General features: G+C 35.6%; 2 protein-coding genes across 4 annotated transcripts; both read left to right on the top strand.

The window, feature by feature from the left end:
• The first annotated feature begins 540 nt into the window (after nt 1-540).
• Nucleotides 541-4,333, top strand: ARP6 (actin-related protein 6). Of its 3 annotated transcripts, none has more exons than XM_022287552.2 (9): nt 541-1,363; nt 1,840-2,062; nt 2,136-2,199; nt 2,522-2,606; nt 2,698-2,748; nt 2,840-2,902; nt 2,991-3,138; nt 3,234-3,383; nt 3,990-4,333. In XM_022287552.2, exons 1-7 carry the CDS (start codon nt 642-644, stop codon nt 3,118-3,120), a joined length of 1,338 nt encoding a protein of 445 aa, XP_022143244.1. In that variant the 5' UTR covers nt 541-641; the 3' UTR covers nt 3,121-3,138; nt 3,234-3,383; nt 3,990-4,333. The 3 variants fall into 3 exon arrangements, with proteins under 3 accessions (XP_022143244.1, XP_022143245.1, XP_022143246.1); XM_022287553.2 differs by having other exon boundaries at nt 3,997-4,333; XM_022287554.2 differs by having other exon boundaries at nt 3,246-3,383.
• Nucleotides 4,334-9,592: 5,259 nt separating this feature from the next.
• Nucleotides 9,593-13,954, top strand: LOC111013076 (uncharacterized). The gene is made up of 5 exons (XM_088127344.1): nt 9,593-10,627; nt 10,734-10,848; nt 10,951-11,065; nt 11,239-12,168; nt 12,643-13,954. Exons 1-5 carry the CDS (start codon nt 10,527-10,529, stop codon nt 12,684-12,686), a joined length of 1,305 nt encoding a protein of 434 aa, XP_087983470.1. The 5' UTR covers nt 9,593-10,526; the 3' UTR covers nt 12,687-13,954.
• The last annotated feature ends 473 nt before the right edge of the window (nt 13,955-14,427 follow it).

A 14,427-nucleotide genomic window follows, 5' to 3' on the forward strand; every position in this document is an offset into this window, starting at 1 on the left:
CACCAAAATGGTCGATAGATTTCCAGACCTGAAAATCAATTAGAACACTGACATAGATTCCTAGCTCTCACCTTTCGTAAAGGTTTTCAAATATACCATTTCACCCAAATTTAGCTAATATTTTTAAGGAAAAATTGACATGGTAGAATATGAAATATTGTGACAACTAAAGTTTCAATTTTATCTTAAAAATTTTATTCCTCACTTTTTAAGACTACTTCCTAGTTTTTTCTTTAAACAACTTCCTCTGTATTTCTTCCTTTTTCAAACTTCATCTACACAAATTTTTACGTTCTTTTTCTAATCATTCTAGATTCTACCATATCAATTATCATTCAAAATATTAACAAAAATTTGTCGAGAGGAATTTTTAAAATATTTAGGGAGGTTTGAGGATAGTATTCACAAAACTACGTGAGTTTTTTTTAAAAAAGAAAAAGAAAAAGAACAAACCACAGTTTTGGGGATTTTTTTGTAATTTAGCAAAAAAAAAGTATTTTTTGATTGTATTTTAGTCTTTAAAATTCGGCAATAAAAGAAAAGAAGAAAGAAAAAGAAAAGCCACGTCATCACCATCAAGCTCGAGAGCTCACCAAGCTGTTGCTTGTACTGGACCCCCAGAAGCCTCTATCAGCGTTCTCATGTCGAACGTCGTCGTGTTAGACAATGGCGGCGGTCTCATCAAAGCCGGCCTCGCCGGCGACGTCGACCCCTCCGTCGTGATCCCCAACTGCCTCTACCGCCCTCTCTCCGCCAAGAAATGGCTCCACCCTTCTCCAATCTCCACTTCCTCCTCCTCCGCCGCCGCCGAAGTCTCCTCCGAGCTCGACCTCACGTCCGCCTCCGTTCGCCGTCCCATAGACCGAGGGTATCTGATAAATCCAGACCTCCAACGCGACATTTGGTCTCACCTCTTCACCTCTCTTCTTCACGTCAATCCCTCCAGTTCCTCCCTCCTCCTGACGGAACCGCTCTTCACTCTTCCTTCCATTCAACGCGCCACCGACGAGCTCGTCTTCGAGGACTTCAATTTTGCTTCTCTCTATGTTTCCGACGCGCCGTCCTTGGTCCACTTCTACGAGGCCAGCCGTCGTCCGACCAGCCTCCTATCCAGGGCACAGTGTAGCCTTGTTGTTGACTCTGGATTTTCCTTCACTCATGCTGCACCAGTGTTCCAGAACTTCAGCCTGAATTATGGAGTCAAACGGATCGACCTGGGAGGGAAGGCATTGACGAACTATTTGAAGGAGTTGGTGTCGTATCGCGCTTTGAATGTTATGGATGAGACCTTTATCATGGATGATGTCAAGGAGAAGCTCTGCTTTGTCTCCCTCAATGTCTCCCGGGACCTGCAGATCGCGAGGTTGTATATATTTTTCTTCTTTCCTAAATGATTTCTGTTGGGTTTGTTTCGAATTCCCCAGTCTGTTTGCTATTTTTATACCCTTTTTTTCCTGGGAAAATGTTGGTGAAGAACTTAGAAACTTAGAACACTACCTATCAGGTTGTAAGGCTAGCTATATGGCTTCTGAATTTTGTTACCCCCATTGAATTTGCTGCAGAGTTTCTTTTATGTATGATTTCTCATGGATTTGTTTCGGGCTGTTTATCTTCTCTTAATCTTAGAATGGTTGGTTTCCTGGTAAATATGGGCAAAGGAAAGTGAAGTTCTTCAGGTTATAAGGCCCTTTGGCTTCTAAATTTGTCACCTTATGAAGTTATCTTGATTTTGTGTTTTTTACCTGTAATTTTAGTAGCTTGGCTGCTCAAAGTTCTTCTGGCTTTGTTTATGCATCTTTCTTGAACAAAAGCTATATTCTGTTCTGAATTTTCTTGTAGGAAACCCGGAAAGGAAAATCTCTTCCGGTGCACGTATGTACTCCCCGACGGCATTTCGTATACAAAGGGTTTTGTTAAAAATCCAGATGAAGCTCAGAGGTACCTCTCCTTGACTGATGAGGCCTCATCCCCTTCCCCGTCATTTGGAGTTAAGAAGGATGTGATTGAGCTAGATGTCTCGGAGAAGCCTGAAGACAGGAAGAGAATTGATCTAACAAAAAATGTAAATTCTCATTTTTGTGAACCAATATCAAGCTTTCCATTTCTGTTAAACTCAATCTTCATGCCTTTTGCAGGAATTTGACTTAACAAATGAACGCTTCCTTGTTCCGGAAATGATATTCCATCCTGCAGATTTGGGTCTGTACCATTTTCCTATATTTTTGGTTTAAAGTATGATCGTGAAGGTTAATAACTTTGGATGAAAAACCAATGCCTCTCCCCCTCTCCCTCTATCTAAGGGACTCTTATCTTGATCAATCAATTTTTCCTATGCTGTATCTGCTGAAGAACTTTCTTATTTTTCAAACATAATTAACAAAATTCGGAAGAATCTAAGAATTCTAGAAACTTTATGAAGAATCCTGGGAAATTTTAATTATTTCGAATAAAAAACTTGTAAAGCTATTTCTTGCTATGTGTATTTCCATTCCATATGGACTTACTCAATCAGTTGCAACAGGAATGAACCAGGCTGGCCTAGCAGAATGCATTGTTAGAGCTGTTAATTCTTGCCATCCCCATCTTCACCCCGTGCTATACGAGAGGTAGTTTTGTTTACTGTGGATTGGTGGATTCATAAATAGGCATCGGTTTCAATCAACTCGAACTGATACTAACCATTGTACTTTCAAGCAGCATTGTTTTGACTGGTGGAAGCACTTTATTTCACAATTTTGCTGAGAGATTGTGAGTCCTAATCTCCTTGATCTGATAGTTTGTAATGTCCTGATTCAAATAAAACAATAATTTGACATTTGATTTCAATTTATCGTCTTAGAGAGAAGGAGCTCCGGCCTCTTGTCCCAGATGAGTGTCAAGTGAAGATAACAACTCAAGAAGAGTAATTTATACGCCCCGAAATGTAGTTCTTTTTAGCTTTTATTCATACAATGCAATGCCTTGACACCATTCGTGCTTATTTGTTGCAGTCCTGTTCTAGGGGTGTGGCGAGGGGGATCCTTACTAGCATCTAGTCCTAGTTTTGAAACAATGTGTGTAACCAAGGCTGAATACGAGGAACTTGGATCGGCTCGGTGTCGGAAGAGGTTTTTACATTGAGTGCTTGAAAGCATGAAGGTAACTCCTAACTTTTACTGAACTAGATCAGTTATTTATGAACCAATTGCTCAATCATTTGCTCGAATGGTTCTTGAGCATTAACTATCGTGTAGATTTTCTCTAAGTTTCTGTGCATAAACACGATCGTGCACAAAAGGAGGAAGAACTAAATGATCAGTTGATCACCCCCTCATGGAGCTTTAGCATCCAATGAAGCAAGGTTGAAGCTAGCTGAAATGGCGGCTCATTCAGGCAGATTAAAGGTGAAATGATTTATCTTTCTTATTACATAAGTCACAACTCACATTTAACTGCTCAATGTTTTGGCAACCGTGAGGATCTTACAGCTTCCAGACTCAGTTGAGGGGAAGGATATGGCCAAATATGGATTTTTTTCCGTCATTCTAATGTAGTTTTTGAAAATAATGTAAAAACAAGTAGTTTCTCAAGTACTAACAAGAATAGGCTACTTTTATTCAATACGAAGAGATAAATCAAGATGATTTTTTTGTAGACTAAATGTCTCAACTTACCAAGTGACTATTTATCCAAAATCTTCTCTCTTTACTTGATAGTAAATCATCTTTAAATGCATCTTTCTCAAAGATGATATATCATATAGTTATAATTATTTCGAACCCGACCTCTTTTTTTACCCCGCCCAAAAAAAAAAGAAGCAAGTTTCAAATATTGACATTGATGGAGATATCACAATCTCAATTTATTGAAGATGTCGATGATATTTTATTGATACTGACGTTGACATTTATATTAAAAATATCGACTCATCTCTTCTATTGATTGATGCCAAACCTTTCAGCTCATTGTAACATCGACACGTCGATGATATTTTATTCCATGTATGTCAGTGAGCAGGTGTTTGTGGGTCAGTTCTGAGCCATGGCAGGGACCAACTTTCTGCTGAGAATCAAGTTTGGATCTGAGGAAGTAGATGCAAAATCTTCACTGTACTGATTGCTGAGGGTCCACAGTAATGCAGTAAGGACTTGTGTATTTGATTCTTGCTCTGGCTTTAGCTTTGTTATTGTATTCCAAGTTCCAACATCTGAATATATGGTCTAATTGCCTCTCACAGCAAAGTTGTCAGTCAAAAGATTTATTTGCTCTGTTTCTCATGTCTACTGAATCTGTTTGGTTTGCTTGTGGAAGCCTGCTGGTGTAAATTTGTCATTAAATTCTTTGTTTTTCTGTCTCTGGATGATGCAAACTGTCACATTAATGCTTGGTTGATCTTGACATTTTATTGTGCCTGTTCTCAAGGAACATATTGATTCTATTTTGTAAATTCAGTCCGATTTTTCAAAAAGTTATTCTGTTTGTAAAGCATGTATAGATATGTATGGGGTTTTCTAATCTTTTGTATTGCAACTATTCTATTTGGCCCCTTTCTAAGAGTATCTCAATGATTTAGGACTTCTCAAATGTCATATTGTACTTTGTATAGGTCAAAATACCCTCAAACGTTACGTGGGAATAGAGATTCGAATCTCCGACCTTTTAGTTGATGATATATGTCTTAACCAGTTAAGTTATGCTCAAGTTGGTAGAAGACGGTCTATCTTTGTATAGAGTAAAAGTTTTTTCTTGAAAATTAGGTTCTTTAAGAATAACAAAGATCTTGTATGTGGATTAGGGGATCTTATTTTTCTCGGCCAACTATATGGTCTCATCTTAAAAACAAGTGAATGAGAAAAGTAGGGGGCAGTGGAAAGGAGAGAAAAGACGTCGTTTCGCTCCATGAATATCGTGAAAATGACATCGTTGTCATTTATGTGAGGTTATTTTTGTAATAACTAGTCAATTGGCCACATGCAGAACTAACTAACGTGCAAACCAATCAATGTGTTCTAAAATGAACATCGACGTATCGGTAGGTGGTTATTGTCTACCAATTGAATTTACATTAATGACGTCAAATTGGTCCTTTTTTTTTCAATTTGTAATTTACAATTTTAAGCCCAAACTATTTTTTAAGCATATTATATTTTACAACCGTTGAAATCAAATTTTATAATTATTTTTTTGAAAAAAAAAAGTCAGAATGGAATCCAATTCACAATACCAAAGACAAAAAGAGACTTTAGAATGGGCGAAGGGCCATTGTTCTTGAGAATGTAAACGACATGTTGGTTGGTCTCTACTCTCTATTCCATAAAATAATGTCGCTTTAGTGCGTAAAAACTTCTAAAACGACGTGTCGCCATCTGTTTTTCGAAAAAAATAAAAAAGAGAAAGAAAAAAAAGCCATTTTATTATTCCCCCGACTGTGCTTCCCACCAAATCAGAATCATAAAGCAGATTCTGATCACCTTATTGGACGGCCCAGATTAAAGATTCGGTACATACAGTCATGTCGTTTTCCAATTAATTGAAGCAAGCGACATGTCGTTTTGCTTATGTTTGATTCTTTTACAATGAGTATGAGGTGGCTATTTATTATTTTCCCCCTTTTTAAATAGACAGGTATTAATTATATTGAATTTAGGATGATTTTTTAAATCAATATTCTTTTAGTGAAGCTATATTCCTACAAGCATTTAAGGAAGAAGTACTATCAGTGCTTCCTCTAAATTACTTAGGACTATTTAACCAAACAAGATCTAAATTTTTAGAAGTGATTTGGAAAATACTTTTTATTTCTCTAAAAATTATTTTAATGAATTTTTCTTTTATTTTTGAAAATTTAAGTAAGTTTTTGACGTTTATTTGATGTAAAATAATAATCCAAGGTAAAATTTTCTTATCAATTCATAAAGTTTTAACAAACACGTTTGTGGTTGAGATTGAAACTACAAGACAAGAATGGACCATTCTGCCGATTTTCTTCGAGCTTCTCTCATATCTCTTGCTCTGATATTTAATATCTAAATGTTCATCAATTTTAAAATTTGGCAAGCCTAATAAAATTTCATTGATAGTCCTTGAACATATCAAGCTACTTTCCATGTTCATCATTTAAATTTAAAATTTTCAAATTTAGTCAACTTTTTATTAAATTTCATGTTTAATCTTACTTCCAACAACTTAAGATTTTCACGTAACGAAATTTGATCCAACGAAGATTTGACAATAAAAAATGAAGGACGACAATGAATTAGTTTAGCTTTAGCTTTACTAGCTCCCTAGAGGCCTACCATTACTATTCATCAATTGGTTTTGATTTTAGAAGATGAAAAAATAACCATGAAGGAAGGGCAATAAATTTATCTTTAGAAAGAAAAAGAAAAATTCTCTTATCTATTATATTGAGTGTACCAAAGGAAAGGCTAATGCAATCATAGAAAGAAAAAACAAGAGTTGACTTCAAATTTGTCTTTATTATTTATTGTAAGGATAAAGAGTTTTAAAAGCCTATTTTTTAGGGGAACAGCAATATAAATATACACAAAAACATCCAAGCTGTTGTATCATAAATTCACATCAAAATGCATGCAATTTTGGAATTACTTGTCTTTGTATATTTATATTTTTAACACGTTGGTCCTTGGTCCACACATATATATATATATATGTGTGTGTGTGTATATCATATATGTATAATAGTAATTACTTTTGGTTTTGACTTTGGCAATCAATCATTACTTTCACTTCCTAGCATTAGGAATTTAATCATTATATTTATGAAAAATACATAGATTAAGTCATTGCCAAAGAATTTTCAAAGGGAAAAAGTGGAAACTAAGATTTTGTTTTCAAAACTTCACTTTTTATCTTGATCTCAGACATAGAGTATAACTTAACTGGCCGCAAGTCATTACTTACCTTTCTAAAAATCGGAAATTTGAATCTCCACATCTTTGGTTGAACTAAAAACACACTTTGAAATGTTCTATTTTTATCTCTTAACTTTTCATAAAAATTTTCATTATATTGAATTGTGTGTTCTAAGTGGCATCTTATCAAGCATGACATACCACATTAAAAAGAAAAAAAAAAGTATTTATAAGACGATAGAAATCAAAACACAAATTTGAAGAGTATGAAGAATTAATAAAACTATCAAAAATGTGAATCCCATGTCGATAAGAAATAGTAAAAATCTTAGGCATACAAGTAAGAAAATCATCTCCATTCATGTCAAACTTTCTAAGTAGATTTTAAAAGTAAAATTATGCAATCTTAAACTTAAAATGAAAGTATTATATTATTGTAAAGATACAAAAAATGCCAATTGCCTTAAAAAGGAAAAAAGAATAAGTAAAAATAAAAGTTTAAAAAAATGGCAAAATCATTTAAAGCATTGATATTGTTAGAGCAAGATAAAAAGAGAAATTAAGGAAACAAAAACTTGCTTAATCTAAATCTAACAACAACGTTGTTTTAAGACAGTTTTGTTTCCTTTGTGGTATTAAAGTGTCACCAATAAATTGTGTCATAGGATAGGACAGATCAATACTAACCAATAAATGTAGTGCTTCAAACACATAACTCAGTGAATATTAACATCTGAAAAATCGTACAGAGAAATTTGAGAGAAATTTCTTTCGTGGGTAGAAGAAGTCCTGACAGACATATTAATTGTTTCTTTTTTTTAAAAAAAAAATATTATTTTTGTGAAAAGTTGTGGTTATTTATTTATTTATTAAAAATTCTATTCCTAAGCTAATGAATGTGGTAAAATGGGGCTCCAAAAGCATAAACTTTGAGTGGATAAAAAGAAAGGGGGGAGAGGGGTTGGTTTGGTGACAATAATGGTCAAAGTTTGGTATTAGAATCTTCTGTTCTTTGTAATGAATATAATTGATGTTGATGGTACTTTCTACAAATTATTATTTGTCTTTCAACCCTTCATATTGTGAGGGGTAAAAATTTTTGAACTCCCTTTTTTGCCCTTTGTGTAATTTGATTGGTTGGAGTTGCATTTTACTGTCACCTATCTTTAAGATTTTGCATACTCAAGCAAATCTTTATGTGGTCCACCTTACTTTGCAAATAATCAAAAGGGCAAAGGAAAGAAAAAAAAGTTTAACCCTGTTTTCGTCCCGACTTTCATGTCTATTCTATTTTGATCTCTAAGCTATCAAATGTTTTTTTGTAGTCCCTAACAAGAACATACGTAGTTCAGTATTAACTTATCCTCTTGAGATTAAAAGTTTAAATCTCCATATTTCACATTTGTTGTACTGAAAAAATCGAATCTATTATATTTTCACAAAGTTCCACCAAATTTGTGTTTGCAATAATTTTTTTGAAAACCGAACTCCTACTTTTAGTGTATATTTATTTGAGGTGAGAAATCTTTTATGATAAAACTTTTTAAATAAAGACAAAACACTATTTCTTTCTCACATGAGATTGTTGTTTTTAAATTTTTAAAAGGTTCAAAGATCATTCTTTTTTCTTTTTTTTTTTATAATTATTATTTGTCTATATGCTCTTAATTTGAATACATAGCATGGCCAATGTACTTTCTCTAAGCTTCCATTTTAATATAGGGTCTAAGGGCTTAATATTTTGATTTCTTAATAACATGTAGTTTAATAAAGATTCATTGATTAATACTTTAAAACTAAAAAGAAAATTCATGGATGAATAAAGCTAACAACCAAAAGTAGAAACATTATATTTAGGGAGAAAAATTAAGAAAAGTTTGTTTTATGTTAAAAGAAGAACATTTCCCTATAATGATTTTAAACTTGTTTTCATTAATATATTCTTGGAATAACAATTAAAGCACACATTGAAATTGTTTGTTGAAAAGATAAATTCATTTACATCTCTAGATGTCAGGTAGATTTTGAGTTATGGCATGAAGAAGAACAATGGCTACACTTAAACTCTTAGCCTGAAAATAACTAGAATGTCGAATTACTAGCCCGAAAATTACTCGTATAATAGCACGATAAATTTTAGTTCTTTTATAAAAATAACTTATTCGATCACATATGAGACAGTTTTTGTTTTCTTTTCTTAAAAAATATACTCGTACCTATTTAAATAGAGTATCTGTTTCCCTCTCCTTTCTATAGCAGCGAAAAACCGGTATTTTACAGATCTACAAAAGTTAGTTTTTCTTTTTCCTCAAGGTAGGTGGAAGTTCGAACTCTCCATCTTTAAAAAAGTAAGTAAAGTTTTAACTAGTTGAATTCTCGTCGTGTCCTATCCCATTAACTCCTCAAAACTTATCGTATTATTCAACAGTATTGCAGACATTGGACATCAATTCTGGTGCACATCCAAACACAGACGTCTCAGTCTTAACCTTCCAAAACCAAATAGCAAACATGCCTACTTTCAAGCTCTACCCAAGTTGAAAAAGGCAAGGGGGGGACATCAAATAGAGATAGGATGAGCTTGCCACTTGGGCAGTTTCAGCTCCCTGTAGATATGGACTTGTCATGAAAATGGGGGGAAAAGATGGAGAGGGAGAGGGAGAATGGCCAAAATGCAAAGAGAGAGAGGAGAAAAAGGAAGAAAAAAAAGAGAGAAAAAACAGAGCTTTGGGGGTCACCCCCATTGTGATTGTGAAGGCTTTTTCAAAGTGGGGACATGAAATGAGACATGAGAGAGTGGGTATGGCATGCAATGTCAGGGCTGTGTCATTGGCCACTGCTCCACTACCTCATTTCTCAATACTCTCTACACTACAACCAAAACCCAGAAGAAGATGATGATTTGGGTAGGAAATTTGTTGGTTAGCTTTTTGGGGTTTTGATTTTGGGTAGAAACCCAAAACTTCTGAGAAACCCATTTGCTCAAAACTTGAGAGCTTTGTAAGGTGGATGTTTGGGGAAAAGAGAACTTCCACTTCACTTTACTTTAGTTTTACTTTACCAGTGTTGAGGAATCAGATGAATTCCGATTCCAAGGAAGGGGAAAATGGAGATAAAGCAACAAAGCAAAGACCCAGAAGAATAAGAAGATGATTTGGGGGTAGAAATTGTGGTTTTTATGAAGATAGATTCAAAGTCCATGAGGGATGGGATGTCGCTGTTTTGGGTGGTGGCCCATGCTCAAGGTAATTGATGTGCCAATTGCTGAATGTTGTGGCAGGGAGATTTTACAGGCACTTTTTGAAGCCCACCCCACCCCCTCCACTCTATTTTCCCCAATAGGTGACACTCCCTATACACAAAACAAGTAGATTGAACATCAAACTTTGGGGTAAACTATCTTAAATTATTGAAGAAGACAAAGAATGAGAAAGCTACCCTCCCTTTCTCTCTCCAGTACCCAGCAAAAACTGTCCCATTGCTAATTGGGGAACGAGAATGGAGGATTAATAGAGAGAGAGAAGAGAAAAGGCGAGAGCAAATGCAAATCATCCAACCCCATCTCCGGTACGAGTGATTTTGGGAGCTGAGAGTTTCGAATCTTTTGTTTATTTTCTTTTCTCTTCGTCGAAGATTTTGTGCTTCCGCTGGCTTAGCCACGGGGGAACGAAGATGCCGCGGCCAGGCCCGAGACCGTACGAGTGCGTGCGGAGAGCTTGGCACAGCGATAGGCACCAACCCATTAGAGGTTCCATCATTCAGCAAATTTTCAGGTTCTGGGTCTTCTTAATTTTGCTGATTTTCTTCCCCTTCAATATTGTGTTTGTTTCTGTTTTCTTTTGTACATTTTGGTGAATTGCCCACCATGTGTTTGATCAGGGTTGTCATTGAGAATCATAGCCCTGCTACTAAGAAGAACAAGGAATGGCAGGAGAAGTTGCCGGTTGTTGTTCTGAAAGCTGAGGAAATCATGTATTCTAAAGCTAATTCCGAGGTATCTTCCCTTGACCCTTCTGGGTTTTGCTCACAATTCGGATCTTGTTGTGTTTCAAGTTTGGGATTTCCTCCCCGTAATTGCTTACTTCTTCTTGCTTAGGCTGAGTACATGAATCTTGAGACACTTTGGGACCGTTTGAATGATGCTGTGAACACCATAATCCGAAGGGATGAAAGTAGTGAGAGTGGAGAGCTTTTGCCTCCCTGTGTTGAAGGTAAAAACATGGTTGCATTTTCAAGTTTTTGGATCTAATGGTGAAAGTATGCTCTGTGTTTCCTTTATTGGAAATGTATTGGGTTTGGTTTGTTTTTTCTTTTGTCATCCGTTTCTGTAAACTCAAGCTGTTATTGTTTTGTTTTGCTTTGTTTCCTTCTCTGTGGTATTCAGCTGCGCTTAACCTCGGTTGTGTTCCGGTACGAGCTTCTAGAAGCCAACGCCACAGCAATCCGAGGACTTATCTTACTCCAAGAGGACAAGAACCCACATCTACTCCTGCAACCACAATGGATAAAGCCACGGATGAAAGACGCCTCCCAATATCGTCATTACACCCAAGCAACCAGTTGAACTTTGCTAGAGTTGCAACAATGAACTCCAATATTTTTTCTTCCGAGCGTAGTAGCCAAGTAAAACAACACAACAACCCTACCATTCCAAGTAACCCTGCTTTCTTGATTGAGAATGCCCCAGTTGCTCATAACTATTCAGTGACTGAGACGAACACCCCGGTTAACTTGGGATCTGTTTATCCATTGTATTATGGAACTCGTTGTCAAACTGAAGAGTCCAACTTAGGCTCCCAGATCGCTGTAGATGCCAACCAACGGACTATATTTTTGGGTAGACCGATCATACCAAGTGCCGAGCCTGCTGAGCATTGCCTTCGCTCGTGCAAAACTGGAAATGCTATGAGCAGATTCCCACCAGAAATTATCACAGCCAGAGAAGAGAAGCTACCAGACACAGAATGTGATTTATCTTTGAGGTTGGGTGTACCTTCCCAGTCATGTGTGAGCACTAGGAAAACTTGGGCTCTTGAAACTGGAAACGTTGGTCCCAGCAGTTCCCATGAGAGGACCAAATTCCATGATCAGACCGTATGCACGAATAAAGAATTCAGTTTTTTCCCAAGCAGAACGGCACTCGATCCCTTTGATTCCTACTCAAATATGTGGAGTTCCGACATTGGGGGTCAGCATCCAGAATCTTCAACAAAAAAACGCAAAGAGCCCTTTAGTAGCAATGAGGAGGATGAGCCATTTTGTTTGCGACCTGAGGTTCCATCTAGTTGGTTTGACCATCGAACTAAAGGGTCAGGTTGGTAGAAAGTTTTTCAATGTTGTGGCATATAATATCGGAAATCTTAAATTTCCCATAATGTTGTATTGTCACTAATGAGAACTATTCCTTTTGTAGCTTTAGTCGAAATTTTATAATATTTGAGTCTCAACTGCACAAAACTATATAATTAGGTCAGGCCCTCAAAACATGTGAGGTGTGACTTTGAGTTGAGTGAACCATTAACCATTAACCATTAACCATTAACCAACATGGTTAGAACAGAAATCTGAATAGGTACGATTGCTTCATGTTAAGCCGCATAACTAATACAACAATAGAAGTGAATTCCCTCTTGAGGTTACCACTTTCTTTGAGCTACATGAGAAGTGTGATTCTGTGCTCTGTATGCTCGTTGCGAATAAGATCATTTTTAGTTCTTATAATCAATTGAACTCTTTCTTGTTCACCTCTTTTTGGTATTTTGAGACATTCTCCCTTCATTTGACCCAGTAAACTGGACAGTTCCATGCATTGAAACTTGGGGAGCAGGGTAGGAAAGTTATCGCTTGGCTGGCTTTTCTATTTTGTCATTTGTTTCCATATGAAGAGAAATAGGAATCTGTATACCCGTTCATTCATCAGTCTGTGGTAAAGTGATTCAAATTTAAAATCTAGATATATATGTGATTATGAGTTCAAACTTCAGTTGTCATTTATCTGACATATGGAATATCTCAGGAGTTTTTCTATGCCAAATGTCACTGGTGGTTTTCTTATGGAATTAGTTGTGGTGTGCGTAAATCTTATCGGTCACCCAAATCATCAAAAAAAGAAAAGAAAAAGAAATATATCATTATTTTTAATTATTCAGAATCAGATATCCTGCTGTATCTTGTAATTTTTTTTTCTTCAGTAAGACTATCTGTCTGTCCCATTGTTTTTTTAATTTTCCAGGTTCCTTTCATCCTAATAAATTCTCATTTTAATATACACTCACAGAAACACTGATATATGCACATGTAAATCTGTGATCTGCAGAGAGTTCAGAATCACCTTGCTTAAATTAACATATATTATTTTCCAGTTACTAGATTTCTTGTTATTTATATTGAAAGCTAATATCACAACTCACAACTGCAATTCATTTTTCAAAATTTGTTGACTCATTTACTTACTCTGAATCGTGAAGAGAATACAATTTGTGTCATGGGATTAGGTTTGTGTCATGGGATTAGGTTTGTTCTTATCAAGAGAATCTAAAATTATTGCTTTCTTTCATTGAGGATGTCTCATAGCTCAATTTGAGCTGCTGACCTGTTTGTTATTGATTTTTTCTTCTTCTTCTGGAGTTGAAGTTGCATCTGCAGTGGTGGAGAGTGAGAATCTGCTGAAACCTTACTTTTAAGTTATTGTATCAAAATTATTCTTCTGAATGATGAGATTCTGTATTAAATAGTTTGTATCAATAAGTGAAACTGTTTGTCCATCTGTGAATGAATGATATATATATATATTGCCTTTCTGCTTTTCATATAAGAATTGATCAGAACATATTAGATTAATTAAATTCTCATAGTTTGATTCAAATTCAACTGTATACATTTACCTGTTCTCCAAAAGGCTAAAAAGGAGGAAGAAAAAGGAGGATGACAGAAGGCACAGTAAACTTGGAAAGTGATATTTTTTACAGGTGTCTGTCCTTTACTCCAGAAGAATTATCCAATTGTCATTTTTCTTGTAAATGTACATTGCCTTTAATGAGAAATGGATATGAATTTGCCTGACTTATGACAGACTCATAATTTTATATGATCTTCTATCATTTTGTCCCTGATTTCTTTGAATCTTCCGGAGTCTTTATCTTTTATTCAGTTTAATTTGATCTCCCAAACCAGGCGATTGGGTGCAAAATTTATTTGGAAACTTTGATCCTTAGGTACTTTAACAGGTTTAGTCAAATAGAGCAAGAGCTGCACAAAATATCTTCTCCTGTGATTTCCTTTAGCTTCAACCTACAATCTTATGCTACTCCCTGGCTACTGAAAAGAAATAAACAGACATATTTGAGGCGATAAACACGTCGTGATAGATCCTAGAGTCTGCTGATTTAAAATCTCTGTTAATTTCTTTTTGTCCTACAATCTTATGCTACTCACGGGCAACAAAGAGAAAGAAACAGACATTATGGAGGTTGTCTGAAAAGGGAAACATGTCATAGTAGATACTTGGTACCTTTGGCTTTCTATAGTTTGTGAGTTAAAACAACCTTATTTGAACAGGATATGGTATACTATT

Source organism: Momordica charantia (genome assembly GCF_013281855.1).
Source record: "Momordica charantia cultivar OHB3-1 chromosome 8 unlocalized genomic scaffold, Mcharantia_2.0 BLBB01000008.1, whole genome shotgun sequence".
Lineage (NCBI taxonomy): Eukaryota > Viridiplantae > Streptophyta > Magnoliopsida > Cucurbitales > Cucurbitaceae > Momordica > Momordica charantia.